General features: G+C 42.6%; 1 protein-coding gene across 2 annotated transcripts in view; it reads left to right on the top strand.

The window, feature by feature from the left end:
* The first annotated feature begins 852 nt into the window (after positions 1-852).
* Positions 853-18448, top strand: part of DENND3 (DENN domain containing 3) — a 78161-nt gene continuing 60565 nt past the window's right edge. For both annotated transcript variants that reach the window (XM_063451014.1, XM_063451012.1), the window contains exon 1: positions 853-1222. In XM_063451014.1, coding sequence (XP_063307084.1) covers positions 1136-1222 — 87 coding nt within the window. In that variant the 5' untranslated portion in view covers positions 853-1135. The remainder of the gene's footprint in view (positions 1223-18448) is intronic.

The following is an 18448-nucleotide window of genomic DNA, read 5'->3' as shown; positions in this document are numbered from 1 at the left end:
CAGTGACAAGCTATGGACACCAGAACAACTACAATAAGCTGTGATTGTTCTGGTACATAATGCTTAGTAAGGTACCAAACATAGCGTTGTTACAATGCAAACCATGCATGAAATACTGCTCTTACTTCACAAATAACAGTCAATAAACAACGGGTGAAAAACTCATAGAGAGTGACGAAGAGAAAGAAAGGAGGGAAAAGATAGAATAGGCCGTAGACCTCTGCGGGTAGAACGAATATCCAAACCCTGGAGACCACCAGCATCACTGGGCGTTCTAGTCCTCCCACGAAGACCTTTTTTATACATAACTCCCAATGTTTCTACTCCTTATTTGTAATCTGCTCCCTGGTTGTGCCTGGACTCGACTGGTTTGTGGTATTATTTGCTAAATCTTGTATATGGGTTTATAAGAAAATGGCGCATCGCATGGGCAAAAAGTTAACTTAGGTTATGGGTGATTTTCAACGTTTGATTTAATTATATATTTTCCAGAGAAGTTAGGGTTTTAGTACGTGCTTCTTCACGCTGCCATATCTGCCCCGTGCCCCCACACCCTACCAGGCCTGTCCCGTGCCCCCACTCCATGCCCCCACACCCTGCCAGGCCTGTCCCATGCCCCCACACCCTGCCATATCTGCTCTGTGCCCCCTCTCTGTCAGGTCAGCCCTATGCCCCCTCACCCTGCCATATCTGCCCCGTGCCCTCACACCCTACCAGGCCTGTCCCGTGCCCCCACTCTGTGCCCCCACACCCTGCCAGGCCTGTCCCATGCCCCCACACCCTGCCATATCTGCTCTGTGCCCCCTCTCTGTCAGGTCAGCCCTATGCCCCCTCACCCTGCCATATCTGCCCCGTGCCCCCACACCCTACCAGGCCTGTCCCGTGCCCCCACACCCTGCCAGGCCTGTCCCATGCCCCCACACCATGCCATATCTGCTCTGTGCCCCCTCTCTCTGTCAGGCCAGCCCTATGCCCCCACACCCTGCCATATCTGCTCTGTGCCCCCACACCCTGCCAGGCCAGCCCTGTGCCTCCTTCCCGTCATAGTGATCTATTACGGTCTTTATTAGTGATTCTCCTGGTGGCCTGCTTGTGCCCTGTTCACCCTGTTGTTTTTGTTATACAGACTGTGGACATGGAAGACACAGAGCTGCCCTCAGGACTGTTGGAAATCTGTGTGGTGATAGGAGCCAACTCAGAGAAGATTCGAGAGATTGACAAGGTACAGTGTCATGGAAACTGTATTACATTAAACACGTAACCCATTGACCTGGATGGCAATCTGGCATTATCTTCTGACAAATTACAGGTCCCAGGCTGGGGACTCGGGTATCAGACATTCAGTAATTATAGCGTGAATGTGTAAACCTAAAGACCGTAATACAGGGGTATTGTGCTAAGGGCACTCATTCCTCTATTTGTAGATATTGGCAGAGAACTTCCATTTTGAGCGGAGGGGGGTTCTTGGTTTGTTTTTGGTGTGTGAGGTTAGACAGATTTGCACTCTGTAATGGGGAAATGTTTCTGCATTATCTGATTGTGTGTCTCAGTTTTTGTCCAGTTTGGCAAATAATGAGCTGTGGTGGTTATGGTGTCTAGAGTGCCCTTTTAAGTTCTATAATGTTCATACATCTTCTAATATTAATGCACTTATTTTACTTAGAGTATGATTTACCTTATTTCATTTCCTACATCTTACTACCTCCTATAATTTAATTGTATCTTATTACTCTTACCTGCATGTTTTTGCCCCACTGTTGTACAGCACTACATGGCATGTTGGCGCTATGTAAATGATAATATTATTAATTATAGCGATGATGATGACAATAAAGTAATAGCAGTTATTTTTTCTTGATCCAGTATTTGCTGTTTAACCCCTTACATAGTTACATAGTTACATAGCTGAATAGAGACTTGCATCCATCAAGTTCAGCCTTCCTCACATATGTTTTTTGCTGTTGATCCAAAAGAAGGCAAAAAAAAACCCAGTTTGAATCACTTCCAATTTTGCAACAAGCTAGGAAAACAACTCCTTCTTGACCCCAGAATGGCAGTCAGATTTATCCTTGGATCAAGCAGTTATTACCCTACATTGAAAGATTATATCCTTGAATATTCTGTTTTTGCAAGTATGCATCCAGTAGCTGTTTGAACATCTGTATGGACTCTGATAAAACCATGTCTTCTGGCAGAGAATTCCACATCCTGATTGTTCTTACAGTAAAAAAACCTTTCCTTTGCCTTAGACGAAATCTTCTTTCTTCCAGTCTAAACGCATGACCTCGTGTCCTATGTAAAGTCCGGTTTGTGAATAGATTTCCACACAATGGTTTGTATTGGCCTCGAATATATTTGTATAATGTTATCATCTCCCCTCTCAGGCGACGTTTTTCTAAACTAAATAGGTTTAAATTTGTTAACCTTTCTTCATAGCTGATATGTTCCATTCCTTTTATTCATTTTGTAGCCCGCCTCTGCACTTTTTCTAGTGCCATAATATCCTCCTTTAGAACAGATGCCCAAAATTGCACAGCATATTCAATGTGTGGTCTTACCAGTGATTTATAAAGAGGCAAAATGATATTCTCGTCCCGAGAATGAATGCCCTTTTTCATGCATGACAATACCCTACTGGCCTTGGCCACTGCTGATTGACATTGCACATTGTTGCATAGTTTGTTGTCTATAACAATTCCCAAGTCCTTTTCGTGTGTTGTTATCCCTAATTCGCTTCCATTAAGGGTATACGTTGCTTGTGTATTCTTTACGCCGAAGTGCATAACTTTGCATTTTTCAACATTAAATTTAATCTGCCATTTGAGTGCCCAGTCCATCTAAATCCCTCTGCAGCAAAGTAATCTCTTGCTCACATTGTATTATTTTACAAAGTTTTGTGTCATCTGCAAACACTGAAACATGACTTTCAATGCTGTCTTCAAGATCATTTATAAACATGTTAAATAGAAGGGGTCCCAGAACAGACCCCTGAGGGACACCACTTGCCACATCTGTCCAGCTTGAAAATTTACCATTAATGACAACTCTTTGTACTCTGTTTTTAAGCCAATGTTCTACCCAAGAACAAGCATTTTCATCTAGACCGATTTCCTTGAGTTTGAACACTAATCTTCTGTGTGGAACTGTATCAAATGCCTTGGCAAAATCCAAATAGATCACATCCACTGCAACACCCTGATCTATACTTCTACTTACTTCTTCATAGAACGCAATCAAGTTAGTTTGACACGACCCGTGCTTCATAAAACCGGGCTGATTTTGGCTGATAACCATGTTCTTCTCAAGGAATTCTTGAATATTATCCCTTAATAACCTTTCAAATATTTTACCAGCCACAGAAGTTAAGCTCACAGGTCTATAATTTCCAGGCAAGGATTTTGAACCCTTTTTGAATATAGGAACCACATCTGCCTTCCTCCAATCCTCCGGAACACTTCCTGAAAGAAAAGAATCTTGAAAGATTAAAAACAGAGGTTCACTTATTTCTACTTATTTCTAGTTCCTTAAGGACCAAACTTCTGGAATAAAAGGGAATCATGACATGTCACACATGTCATGTGTCCTTAAGGGGTTAAAAGAATGTCGTGACCCAGGTAAGGAGTGTCAGCTCACTGCCCGAGCCAGCTTTTACTCACTGGAGATGTTTAATCCGGGCACATCTGATATTTGTGACCTGCATTCCCTTTGATGCTCAATCAGTGGGAAGGCAGAGGGGTGTAGTCATTAAATAGTTTATTCACCTTTAACAGGCTTACTGCTTGTTATCATGGCCCAAATCTGCAAAGCAGTGCAGTTCACCTTTTGATAAATTCCGGCAATTGTTTTGCACAACCCAATTACCTACGGGTCATGCTTTTATTTCCCCAAAACTCTCAGTAGTTTTTTTTTTTAAACACGTAGTGTGTGTGGATGTCCGGGGCAAAGACAAGGTGTGGTATGTAAATTATATTACCAGCGTTACAGAAGGAATGTCTGAACTCTGAACAAGAAATGCTGCAGAATTAAGTGTGTGTTGGTTTTGTTTTCCCCTCATCCACTGCACTACTTACTAAAATAAACGCGTCACTTCAAAAAAAGGGAAATTTCTGCCTTCACGTGAGTATGGTATCTACCTGATATGGGGGTTTATTTACCAACTATTATAACTCTCAAAGGCTGAGGGTGATGTGAATTGCAACAGTGAAGAATCACATACTGGTCAGTTCTGTGTTAATTCACCCCCATTAGTGTCTGTTAGTCCACCCATTGTACAGCGCTACGGAATCTGATGGCTCTATATAAATAATAAAATAATAATCAGTAAGGATTGTTACTGTGAGTGATGGGAGTTCCCCTATGATTTTATTTATTGGCGCACTGCATTGCTATATTCCTGTTGCATCATCATGATATTTGGTGAGTTTGTGAGCTCTGTGAAATTGTTATCAGATTGTTAATCGGTCTGCTCTTTAACAAATACTTGTTTACAATAGTCTACATATCCGCTAACGCAAGCCTGACCGAAATCTGTGATTAACTTGCTTGTACACGCTGTGCTGGGAGCCATCCGTGAGTTTTACTAAGAAAACCTGTGACCTGTTTCTAAGAATGCAGCTCGTCTTACCTCACCTGTCTGTTCTCTTCAGGTCTCCACTAAAATAATGGATAAACTGTATTTAAAGGGACATCAAAATCACCCACACCACTTTGTCTGGGTCCAATGGCCCTCACATTGTAACCCTGCAATGTGTACACTGCGAGGTTAAATCTACCTCTAGATGCTGTCAGAAAGACAACATCCTCCTCCACATACCTCACAAGTGTCCCCGTTAAGGAGAGACAGTCCTTATTTTGGGCCCAAATCCCCCTGTCCCTCTTTTCTCTCCTAATGTCCCTGTTTTCTAGGAGCTCTATGTTGTTGTGTCTGAGTGTATAACAGAGTTCCACAGCTATAATACTCCCAGTCATGTGTCTGACTGTATAATAGAGCTCCACAGCAGTAATACTCCCAGTAATGTGTCTGGGCGTATAACAGAGACCCACAGCAATAATACTCCAAGTAATGTGTCTGAGTGTATGACAGAGCCCCACAGCTATAATACTCCCAGTAATGTGTCTGAGTGTATAACAGAGCTCCACAGCAATAATACTCCCAGTAATGTGTCTGGGTGTATAACAGAGCTCCACAGCTATAATACTCCCAGTAATGTGGTCTGAGTGTATAACAGAGCTCCACAGCAATAATACTCCCAGTAATGTGTCTGAGTGTATGAGCTCCACAGCTATAATACTCCCAGTAATGTGTCTGAATGTATAACAGAGCTCCACAGCTATAATACTCCCAGTAATGTGTCTGAATGTATAACAGAGCTCCACAGCTATAATACTCCCAGTAATGTGTCTGAATGTATAACAGAGCTCCACAGCAATAATACTCCCAGTAATGTGTCTGAATGTATAACAGAGCTCCACAGCTATAATACTCCCAGTAATGTGTCTGAGTGTATAACAGAGCTCCACAGCAATAATACTCCAAGTAATGTGTCTGAGTGTATAACAGAGCACCACAGCTATAATACTCCCAGTAATGTGTCTGAGTGTATAACAGAGCTCCCCAGCAATAATACTCCCAGTAATGTGTCTGCGTGTATAACAGAGCTCCACAGCAATGATACTCCCAGTAATGTGTCTGAGTGTATAACAGAGCCCCACAGCAATAATACTCCCAGTAATGTGTCTGAGTGTATAACAGAGCTCCCCAGTAATAATACTCCCAGTAATGTGTCTGTGTATAACAGAGCTCCCCAGTAATAATACTCCCAGTAATGTGTCTGTGTATAACAGAGCTCCCCAGTAATAATACTCCCAGTAATGTGTCTGTGTATAACAGAGCTCCCCAGTAATAATACTCCCAGTAATGTGTCTGTGTATAACAGAGCTCCCCAGTAATAATACTCCCAGTAATGTGTCTGTGTATAACAGAGCTCCCCAGTAATAATACTCCCAGTAATGTGTCTGTGTACAACAGAGCTCCCCAGTAATAATACTCCCAGTAATGTGTCTGTGTATAACAGAGCTCCCCAGTAATAATACTCCCAGTAATGTGTCTGTGTATAACAGAGCTCCACAGTAATAATACTCCAAGTAATGTGTCTGAGTGTATGACAGAGCTCCACAGCTATAATACTCCCAGTAATGTGTCTGAGTGTATAACAGAGCCCCACAGCAATAATACTCCCAGTAACGTGTCTGAGTGTATAACAGAGCCCCACAGCTATAATACTCCCAGTAATGTGTCTGAGTGTATAACAGAGCTCCCCAGTAATAATACTCCCAGTAATGTGTCCGTGTATAACAGAGCTCCACAGCAATAATACTCCCAGTAATGTGTCTGAGTGTGTAACAGGGCTCCACAGTAATAATACTCCCAGTAATGTGTCTGAGTGTATAACAGAGCTCCACAGCAATAATACTCCCAGTAACGTGTCTGAGTGTATAACAGAGCTCCCCAGTAATAATACTCCCAGTAATGTGTCCGTGTATAACAGAGCTCCACAGTAATAATACTCCCAGTAATGTGTCTGAGTGTGTAACAGAGCTCCCCAGTAATAATACTCCCAGTAACGTGTCCGTGTATAACAGAGCTCCACAGTAATAATACTCCCAGTAATGTGTCTGGGTGTATAACAGAGCTCCACAGCAATAATACTCCCAGTAACGTGTCTGAGTGTATAACAGAGCTCCCCAGTAATAATACTCCCAGTAATGTGTCCGTGTATAACAGAGCTCCACAGTAATAATACTCCCAGTAATGTGTCTGAGTGTGTAACAGAGCTCCCCAGTAATAATACTCCCAGTAACGTGTCCGTGTATAACAGAGCTCCCCAGTAATAATACTCCCAATAATGTGTCTGAGTGTATAACAGAGCTCCCCAGTAATAATACTCCCAATAATGTGTCCGTGTATAACAGAGCTCCACAGTAATAATACTCCCAGTAATGTGTCTTTAAACGACAATAAATCTGTTTAGAAATCAGTTTGTGTAAATAAAATGCATTGCTCCTGTTCTAAAATAATTTAATTGCATAAATTATTAGTAAGATACCTAAAATATCTCAGAACAGCCCGTTCCTGGCCACAAGCCGACTTACACCTAAAAAATGAAAGTGTCCCTCTTTGTGCATTAGAAATGTCGGGAGGTATTATTCCAGAACCAAGTGAAATTGGATGAGCACAGCGCTTTTTCATACATGCGTATCTCCGATGCATTGCTTATATATCGGATATGTGCGCATTTTTTGGAAAACAACCACTTTGTTCAAAAATATAAAAAAAAACTACAGAATTTCGGCCGTATGGAAATTCAGCTCGTCCCAATGTCATTAATCAATAAAGATAACGAATCAGACAAACTAAAAGGGCACAAAAATTGGCCAATCAGGGTAGTGCAAAATAAATACATATTATAAATATTACCTATATATTTGGCAGAATACTGATAGATGCATTGCTTTCCAGATCAATTGAGAAAGATAAACCAATAGAGGGAAAAGTGGGGGGAGCTGTAAAGAATAGATTTATTTAATATATAAATATGGATTTTTTTAAATATTTTTTTTCTACTGTGCCTCCCTATTTTTCATTTTTGATCTGTGAATAAAATCCACATTTAGTGGCTGTTCCATAACATGCACGTCCTTCGTGTGAAAGTGTTGAATACACATGGAAATGGAACATTTTAGGCCAATTAGTCACTGTGAAAAATCCATTTTTTTTGGTGTGTGTTTATAGTTGCAGTCTCCTGATCATTTCTCAGATAAACATGATCTGTGGTTTCTGTTTCTGTTATACGTGAACTAACTAGATTCCGTTTACATTTTTTTGTTGTAAAACTTTCATACTTTGTTATTGTAACTTAGTTTTTTTTTCTGGGAATTAAAAGAAGTTTAATCAATTTATGTTCTACAAACGTTCGCAATGAGAAAATTCACGAATGTGAGAATTGTCAGAACTGCGAAGTGAATTTGTAATTTTAGACCAAAATAGCCGTACTAGAAGCTCACCAGACCTGGTGAATTTATCCAGTTCCGCTGTTTTGGCCTTATGTTTGAAATTCACTTTAAATTCCTCACAGTTCGTATTTTAGTAAATAATCCTGTCTGTAGTAAATGAGTCTTCAGTCAGGGTTATTCCCTGGGAGGGTTAATTACTTGAAGGACTATTCATATTAGTCCAAATGGTCAGGAATCAAGTGAATTTCAGATTGCAGGTCAAATACCTGAAGTGAAAGTCTGGACTTGGATTGGTTTTCCGGTTTGATTAGTTAGATCTGTCGTTAGATTAGTGAATGTGACTGTTCACTAATCTGGGCAAGGCTGGGAAACTACTAGGCTAAGGGGGGTTTCTCAATTTTAGGGAAACCAGCAGAACTCGAATGTCCCCAGCTCAGCACTTTTGTCCTGTAAGTTCCCAGCAATCCACAGTTTCGTGAGCTTGATTATTTACTAAACTTCAAATCTGAGGAGAAACTGCCCTCCTGTTACTCTTAATAAAGAGAATTCCTTCAAAATGGGGAGGGGGAAATCAAACCAAAAAGTCTCCCTTGAAGCAATGTTTAGACGAGGATCTTTTAAATGGGTGTGAGTGGGGAGGTGACCATGGGCAGGGCTGTTCTAATAGAAATGTATGCAACTAGGGTGTAGTTTAGACCAATAACAAAGTATCCATTTTTATTACGCAAATTGTTTTTTAAACACATTTATTGTAGTTTAAAGACACATTACTGGGAGTATTATTGCTGTGGAGTGTGGATATATTGTATTTAAAGAGACACTATGCGCACCATAACAACTTAATCAAAATGATATTGTTATAATGTGAGGAGTTCCTGGATGCCTGATACCTCAAGGAACTAAATGAACAGTTTAACCCCAAAGTCTTCTTTCTGTTCCAGTCTGAGTGGTCGATCAGATTGGGCAATTCACGGAGTGAAAAGGTTTAACCCCATGAGGTAACTACAATAATCCCAATGAATTTGTTATGGTACCCAGAAGTCAGCCTTTTAATATATTAAAGAAGCTCACAGATTTCATAGTACCTTTATTCCCAGAGAGGTAGAAGCCATAAACTCTTGGGGTGTTTTTATTTTTACATTTTTTTATTTTTTTATTTCTAGCCTGTTACTCATATAATTCCATACGAGTATAACAAAGAATCACTCATCAACAATTAGAATCCTGTATTCTTTTTTTATTTCCATTGCTCATTCTTTTGCCGTTTTGATGATTTGCCTTAAAGGGACCCTATAGGCACCAGAACAACTACAGCTTATTGAATTTGTTCTGGTGAGTAGAATCATTACCTTTAGGCTTTTTGCTGTAAACACTGTCTTTTCAGAGAAAATGCAGTGTTTACATTACAGCCTACTGATAACTCAACTGGCCACTCCTCAGATGGCTGCTAGAGATCCTTCCTGGGTCATGGCTGCCTAAAATGCATCCAAACATTCAGTATCTCCTCCCTCTGCATGCAGATACTGAACTTTACTCATAGAGATTCAGTGATTCAATTCATCTCTATGAGGAGATGCTGATTGGCCAGGGCTGTGTTTGAATCATGCTGGCTCTGCCCCTGATCTGCCTATTTGTCAGTCTCAGCCAAACCTATGGGGAAGCGCTGTGATTGGATCAGGCCACCACTTCTGAGGATGTCAGAGGTAAGAGGAAGTTCTCAGGCAGATGCAGCAGCTTCATACTTGAATACAAGTAATATTTTACTATCTTTAGGGAGGCCAAGGGGACTAGATAGTGGTTTTAACCCTATAGGGTCAGGAATACATGTTTGTGTTCCTGACCCTATAGTTCTCCTTTAATATAGTATTTTATGAAGTTTCTCTGATGGCTCGCCATAATATTGTGATAACTATAATGTTATGTTTTTGCGACCACCGCTATTCTTGGGGTTATAACTTGTCCGCTGGGCACCGAGTGGCAAAATAGCTGCTCAGAGTGACTGAAGTATCGCATATCTTTTAATGTATCCAGGGGAGAGTGGCGGCCCATTATGTTCTTTGTATACATTTCAGTGAGATGGCGATGGCCTGCTTGTGTGTACATACCCTGGGATGGGCTTTCTTGACCGGGTTGGAGACATTTCTTAATATATTTTGGGAATGGTATTAATGGTGTATCTGGTCATAAACAGGAAGTAGCATGTTTTAATATCATTCAAAGGCAGACTCTAAAATTACAGATTAAACCTCCCCTACCCCCCTACCCTCATATATCCCCCCTAACAGTGAAGTGTTTAAAAGTGTGTTTTAGATTAGTGCCTTAAAAAAGAAGGTTAATGGAAATCCTGCTTCACCTCGGGGTGGCCATCAGTATTATTGATATCTACGTGCTGCACCTGAATTGCTTCCTTATGAAAAGCATCGATGTTATGCTACATGCTGGGGTACATGGCAATCAGGAAGACCATCCCTTTGCTGTGTGCTGGGGTACATGGCAATCAGGAAGACCATCACTCTGCTGTGTGCTGGGGTACATGGCAATCAGGAAGACCATCCCTCTGCTGTGTGCTGGGGTACATAGCAATAAGGAAGACCATCCCTCTGCTGTGTGCTGGGGTACATGACAATCAGGAAGACCATCCTCTCTGCTGTGTGCTGGGGTACATGACAATCAGGAAGACCATCACTCTGCTGTGTGCTGGGGTACATGGCAATCAGGAAGACCATCACTCTGCTGTGTGCTGGGGTACATAGCAATAAGGAAGACCATCCCTCTGCTGTGTGCTGGGGTACATGACAATCAGGAAGACCATCCTCTCTGCTGTGTGCTGGGGTACATGGCAATCAGGAAGACCATCACTCTGCTGTGTGCTGGGGTACATGGCAATCAGGAAGACCATCACTCTGCTGTGTGCTGGGGTACATGGCAATCAGGAAGACCATCACTCTGCTGTGTGCTGGGGTACATAGCAATAAGGAAGACCATCCCTCTGCTGTGTGCTGGGGTACATGACAATCAGGAAGACCATCCTCTCTGCTGTGTGCTGGGGTACATGGCAATCAGGAAGACCATCACTCTGCTGTGTGCTGGGGTACATGGCAATCAGGAAGACCATCACTCTGCTGTGTGCTGGGGTACATGGCAATCAGGAAGACCATCACTCTGCTGTGTGCTGGGGTACATAGCAATAAGGAAGACCATCCCTCTGCTGTGTGCTGGGGTACATGACAATCAGGAAGACCATCCTCTCTGCTGTGTGCTGGGGTACATGGCAATCAGGAAGACCATCACTCTGCTGTGTGCTGGGGTACATGGCAATCAGGAAGACCATCACTCTGCTGTGTGCTGGGGTACATGGCAGTCAGGTAGACCATCCCTTTGCTGTGTGCTGGAGTACATGGCAATCAGGAAGACCATCACTCTGCTGTGTGCTGGGGTACATGGCAATCAGGAAGACCATCACTCTGCTGTGTGCTGGGGTACATAGCAATAAGGAAGACCATCCCTCTGCTGTGTGCTGGGGTACATGACAATCAGGAAGACCATCCTCTCTGCTGTGTGCTGGGGTACATGGCAATCAGGAAGACCATCACTCTGCTGTGTGCTGGGGTACATGGCAATCAGGTAGACCATCCCTTTGCTGTGTGCTGGGGTACATGGCAATCAGGAAGACCATCACTCTGCTGTGTGCTGGGGTACATGGCAATCAGGAAGACTATCACTCTGCTGTGTGCTGGGGAACATGGCAATCAGGAAGACCATCACTCTGCTGTGTGCTGGGGTACATGACAATCAGGAAAACCATCCTCTCTGCTGTGTGCTGGGGTACATGGCAATCAGGAAGACCATCACTCTGCTGTGTGCTGGGGTACATGGCAATCAGGAAGACCATCCTCTCTGCTGTGTGCTGGGGTACATGGCAATCAGGAAGACCATCACTCTGCTGTGTGCTGGGGTACATGGCAATCAGGAAGACCATCACTCTGCTGTGTGCTGGGGTACATGGCAATCAGGAAGACCATCACTCTGCTGTGTGCTGGGGTACATGGCAATCAGGAAGACCATCACTCTGCTGTGTGCTGGGGTACATGGCAATCAGGAAGACCATCACTCTGCTGTGTGCTGGGGTACATGGCAATCAGGAAGACCATCACTCTGCTGTGTGCTGGGGAGGCTGCAACCTACTAAAAGCTTTATAAAAGTGGAGATTTCTCTTGAAATTGTATAAAGTGAGAACGAGGGGACACTGTTAACTACAAAAGGAAATGCTTTAGAAGTTGGCCTGTTCATTAAAATTTCAAACCTTTTATTTATCTTTATTAATAATCCCTGTATTGTGTATATTCACACCCATAGCAATTACTTACCCAGCACAGCATATAAACCATTCAGTATAATGTATACATTACCTGGGCAGCCGTTTAGTTAAACATTTAACACCTGGTATAGGGTACTGGTATGCTTAGTGCAAATCACAGAATTGAGGGAGTAGGACTATTATTGTGCTGCTCGTACTGGATAAGGATAGGAATTCACCAAAACCTATCTTAAAAAATGCAAGGGTAACGTCTTACACAGTGAATCCCATACGCTTCACTATGTAAGATGTAACACCTGGTGCCCGTGCCCGTGCCCTATAACTTATCCCTATGATCCTAAAGGAGATACAAATGACGGGATGGGGAGGCAGGGTAGGATAAGAAATCTCTCCGATTTCACCAGATATGACATAAATAACCTTCTGTATTGATAACCTCTGATTAACTCTTCGAATGCCAGGGCGAACATTTTATTCCCATAGCAGCAGCAGCAAATGTTAAACTTTTTGTGTGTCTAAATGTGTAACTTTGTAATTCTATTGTGCAATCAAAACTCCCCAGGACATACCTGAGTAAATGTGTAAAACACCTTCTAAATAAATAACCACTTCTATGAAGTGCCCTTATCAGATTGCACACAGTCCAGCAATAAGAATAATGGGGCATTACATAAATAAATGATTAAAAGAACACTCTCAGCACCATAACCACTGCAGCACACTGTAGTTATGATTACTGGCTTCCTTTCAATGTAAGTAGTCAAGCTGTTTGCTAACGGTTTGACTTTTTACATGGGACAGCTGGACACCGGTCCCAGCCTCAGGGAGCTGGAAGTTTGCAGGTAAGACCAGCGGTACGCCAAGGAGGTCCTGACACCATAACCACTACAAGGTGCTGTAGTTGTTGTGCTTGTAGTGTTCACCTTAATTAAATATGTAATAGCAATAAATTGAAGCAAACAAATGACAGCACAGCAGTTATCCCAAATACAGTTCTTTATAGACATAACAATACTTCTTGGAGCTGTCGTGTAATTTAATAGTGTTATTCTTCATCAATCCCAAAAAGTCATGGCAGTATGTATCATTGTATAATTGCCTTGTTGCTGGGCATGTGCTCTGAAATTGGGTCTTTTAGCACCTCTATGTGTAGAAAGAGTAACAGGCAATGTCTCTGCTTGTTTATAGCCATTTGGCTGATGTACCCAGGTAAGGTTAATAAAATACCGTCATGCTTCAATTACCCACTCAACAACCACTTTAGTCTCTTGGGACATATTATTCACTCGTATTTTCTTGAATTGTAGACAGTGTGGTTTAGTCACTGTGTGTGAAGCTGTGAAAGAGAATTAAAATAGAAAAGATTGAAGATTGCCAAAAGTAATTATTGAGCCATTTTTACTGTCTGCCAAAATGTATTGAAATCTATAGATATCTTATGGACAATCCCAGTTAGATGTAATTATAAAAAATGTTGTGTAGTCTTGAATATATATTACAGCTCCACTTTCTGTTAGCACCCCGGTTCTCCAATAAATCACAGTAATCACTCTCTGTAGTATGATCTGTTGGGAATTCAACTGTTAGACCAAAATAGGGGGAAAAAATAAAGAACTGACTTGTAGAATTTTTCAATTTTTAGAATTTAAAACAAAAACCATTCAGAATGTTGCTGCTGCAGTCTTCAGTTTTGGAGTTATAAAGTCTCATTGTACAGATTTTGGCTGTGGGTCAGAATGCTTTCATGTAAATCTTCCTCTTCCCTTTCAATGACTTTAAAGGAACTGTTCTATCTAAAATTAGCGTTCGTTATTGCTCAGAAGGAATACTTTGAACCGTGTTTACATTTTTCCTTTTAAACATTCTTCTCCTGCCTTCTGTACGTGGCGATCGAGGAGGTGGTTGTGGAATTTGTGAATCAACTGCGTTTAATACTGTCTGTGGCATGAATCCAATCATTCCAGGTAGGGAGTAAAATGAATCCGGACCAAGCATTGCAAGCAAAGGTTAACCCTTCAAATGCTGAAATGCAGTATGACTTATACAAAATAAATCCCCAAAAATCAGTATGGTGAGTGCTGACTGAGCATCGTGAAACGACTTATTATATACATACTAAATACACAGAATTACCCATAATATTTATTATTTTAATTGGTTTAATTTGTCCGCATAAAGGATGGTCTTGGATACCAAAAATCACCCCATTTACATTGCAAAGTAGGTATGGCAACTGCCTAATACCAGCCAGAACATGGCTAGAACAAGTCTAGAACGTTGGAGTTATTTTAACAGTTATCTGACATTTCTACATATTTTGATTCAGCATGGTACACATGACAGGCCCATCTTTCTGAAATGGGATTTCTTGTTGGCAAAATGGAGTTTGTTAGTTAGCTCAACTGCTAAGAATTAGTAGTCATGTATTATTACAATACTCTGAATAGCAGTAAAGCTGGGACTCCAGTATGGCAGCTCTGTATGGATGTTGTTACCCCAAACGATCTTCCATACATTGGCGCCTCAGTGTTGCCACTCGGAATGATAAGTTGGTTATTCTATAATAAGTGCCTGGCCACACTACACAGAAATTAAAGAAGGGCTGCATGGAGAGGATGAGCAGGGATCTGAGAATCACATTATCATACCAACGCATACCAAGCGGTAAAATGATACGTGGCTGTGTGTGACTAGGGGCCTCAAGCTTAGATGTTTATATAGGATTGCAATGTAGATAGGACTGGGCAGAGACTCTTTAGGATTAATACATTAAGTTGTGTGTTTTAGTAGATGTTACATAGCAAAGATTTATTAAACATAATATACTATAATTTATAGATACTACTTTGTCTCAGTATTCTTACTATGTTTGACACTAGGTGGAGCTGTCACCGTCAAGCCTTGTCATTTCCCCCAACCGTCACCAGTGGCCCGTTGGCGGGGCCTGCAGGGTGGGGGCGACCCAATGGCAGAGCCTGCATGGTGGGGGCGCCTCCCTGGCGAGGCTTGCGGGGTGGGGGCGGCCCAATGGCGGGGCCTGCAGGGTGGGGGCGGCCCGATGGCGGGCCTGCAGGGTGGGGGCGGCCTGATGGCGGGGCCTGCAGGGTGGGGGCGGCTCGATGGCGGGCCTGCAGGGTGGGGGTGGCCCGATGGCGGGCCTGCAGGGCGGGGGCGGCCCGATGGCGGGCCTGCAGGGTGGGGGCGGCCCGATGGCAGGAATTGCGGGGTGGGGGCAGCCTGTTGGCAGGGTGAGCTGTACTGTTTATGTTCACATCCCTTTCCAGTTTGATATCATCCACTATGTAATTGGTGTATTAATATGTCCACTGTGTCGTTGTGCATTATTGTGATGTGGGTTCATCGCTGTACCTGAAGTGAACAATACCTGATTGTCTCTGCCAATCCCTACCAACATGTTGTCCATGCTTTCTCTGCTAGGCCATACTAGCTACTCATATTATCCTTCTAAACTATTCTCTTCCTTGCCTCCACTAAGTTGGCTTTCTAAACCAGGCCTGTCATAGCCTCCACTGAGCTAGCATTCTAAAACAGGCTTGTCGTAGCCACCACTGAGCTGGCTTTCTAAACCAGGCCTGTCATTGCCACCACTGAGCTAGCTTTCTAAACCAGGCTTGTCATAGCCTCCACTGAGCTAGCATTCTAAACCAGGCCTGTCATTGCCACCACTGAGCTGGCTTTCTAAACCAGGCTTGTCGTAGCCACCACTGAGCTGGCTTTCTAAACCAGGCTTGTCGTAGCCACCACTGAGCTGGCTTTCTAAACCAGGCTTGTCGTAGCCACCACTGAGCTGGCTTTCTAAACCAGGCCTGTCGTTGCCACCACTGAGCTAGCTTTCTAAACCAGGCTTGTCGTAGCCTCCACTGAGCTAGCTTTCTAAACCAGGCTTGTCGTAGCCTCCACTGAGCTAGCTTTCTAAACCAGGCTTGTCGTCGCCTCCACGGAGCTGGCTTTAAACCAGGCCTATTGTAGCCACCACTGACCTGGCTTATTCGTCTTTTCCAGGCTTCTTCCAGCTTTTGCTTAAAATGCCACCTCTTCCTTCCAGCTTGCTATTAAATCTTTCTGATTGAACAAATGTTCTTTATTGCCGCGCCCCCATCTAGCGGGCATGACCTTTTATGTTTATTTTTTACACGTTCTGTTAAGGTTTACCACACATACCACAAACCTGTACAACATGTGACTGCCGGAGAACTTATTGAATAGAGATTTGAGTTATTTATGTAGTTGCATGTTTACTTATTTTAAGATGTGACATGAGTTCACCGCATTTAGTTTTTCTGAGAAAACCAGAATAACTTCTAACTATGTTGAAAAATGTTCTCTATGCCACTTGCTCAATTACTTTTTCTTCCTTAGAGCTCACTTCCTCTTTAATAATGTTTTACATACTTTCACATCGAATGTTTTACATTGGGTTAAGGTTTTATTTATTAAATTACTATCTGCGGAGAACCTGTCGGCAAGCAAACTGTGCATGCCTTAGTGTGCACAAGCCTCCATTGGGTCTTCATCTTTTTAACTTGCCTTTAGCCTCCACTGCATTAATCGCCCCATGATCAATAGGGTTGGCTAGGGAGATCAAGAGATAAACATATCCCATAAACTGATGCTAGGCTGGGGTTTATGAAATAAGAAGACTAGACTGAGAGACTCCTGATTGGTGGAGCCCCTTCTTGGTATGGGAGGGGTCTGGCTCTGTGCATGTGCTCCAGTGTGCTCCATTTTTAGGGATTTTAAAGGTGCAGTGTTATTTTTGTATAATAGTAATAAATAGTCACTTTCAGTATATTCTTACAGGAAATTACTTTGCAAGAGGTAAGGGGTAGGGTAGAAAACAAGGTTGGTAGAATAGTATTCACTGAGGGATCTTTTTTATTTATTTTTTATTTTAACACTTTTTATGACCGTGGCTGGAGAGGTGTCAGGGTGCGGGGGAGATATTAATAGTTTGATTTATTCCTGCTCCTGAAGAAGTGAGTTTTCAGTGATATTTTTTTATAAAGGCATGGAGACTGGGTGATTGTGTAACGGAGAATGGAAGGGAGTTCCTTGAAGGGCATATTGGGTTTATGTGCAGCCTGGTTACTCTTTCCAGATTTGTCTATAGGGGAGGTAATTCATTACCTTGTGAAATACAACTGCAAACTTTAACAAAAGAGCTGGCGTGGGGAAAAAGAAAGACGGGTGAATTTTCCAACTCTGTTTTATTGGCCTCATAGTGGGAAAATAACCTGCAGAATGAGATAAAGGAAAGAAGACTAATAGTGTTATTTACTAAGGTGAGAATTCAAAGTTTAAAGAAATACTGTAGTGTTTGTATTCCTGACTCTATAATCATAAAGTGGCTGTTAAGGTCCCCGGTCCCCCTCTGATATCATTACAAATGTATTTTTCTCACCTTTTCTCCCACGCCACACCTGACTAGCCGCAGCTGGCCCCTCCTCCGTGGCTGAGATCATCTATCTTGATGATCTCAGCCAATCCAGTGCAGTGTGTGTGCGAGGGGTGTATTGTGTCTGTGTGTAAGGGCCAATAGAAACGCATTGGGAGGCTATTGTGCATGTATGGCAAAACACTGTGCGGCACCAATCAGCATCTCCTCATAGACGGATTGAACCAATGCAACCCTGTGGGCTTACACCAGTGCTGCACATTCCTCTAAAAAGGCAGCATTTACATTGAAAAACCTGCAGGGGCACTTAGTTAACATGAAGTTGTTATGGTGCCATGAGGTCCCTGGTGCGGGCTCACATTAGGGGATTAAACCCCCCAAAAATGGGGTTAAACCCAAAATCTGTGTTCAGGGAATCCCCATTCATAAAGCTGCCATGGGAAAAAAAAAAGGTTTTATAAAAGGAGGTTCATTGATTGACTAAAAGCGTAAGTGGACCACTCGCAGCCAATCAGCGGTGCCACTATCCGATTCTGCAAGATCCTTCCGTTTTGAGAGATTTTTTACAAAACAGAAGGGCAGAGAGGCAGGGAGATTCAGTGCTGTAACACAGACTTTGGGATTAAACCATTTGAGTACGGTTTAACTCCTTAAGGCGAGCCAGCATCAGGGACCTCCTGGCAGCATAATGGAGTTGTTAT

Source organism: Pelobates fuscus, chromosome 4 (assembly GCF_036172605.1).
Source record: "Pelobates fuscus isolate aPelFus1 chromosome 4, aPelFus1.pri, whole genome shotgun sequence".
In the NCBI taxonomy this organism is placed as follows: Eukaryota; Metazoa; Chordata; class Amphibia; order Anura; family Pelobatidae; genus Pelobates; species Pelobates fuscus.
The sequence above is the reverse complement of the archived record's forward strand: the minus strand, read 5'-3'. Positions and strand labels throughout refer to the sequence as shown.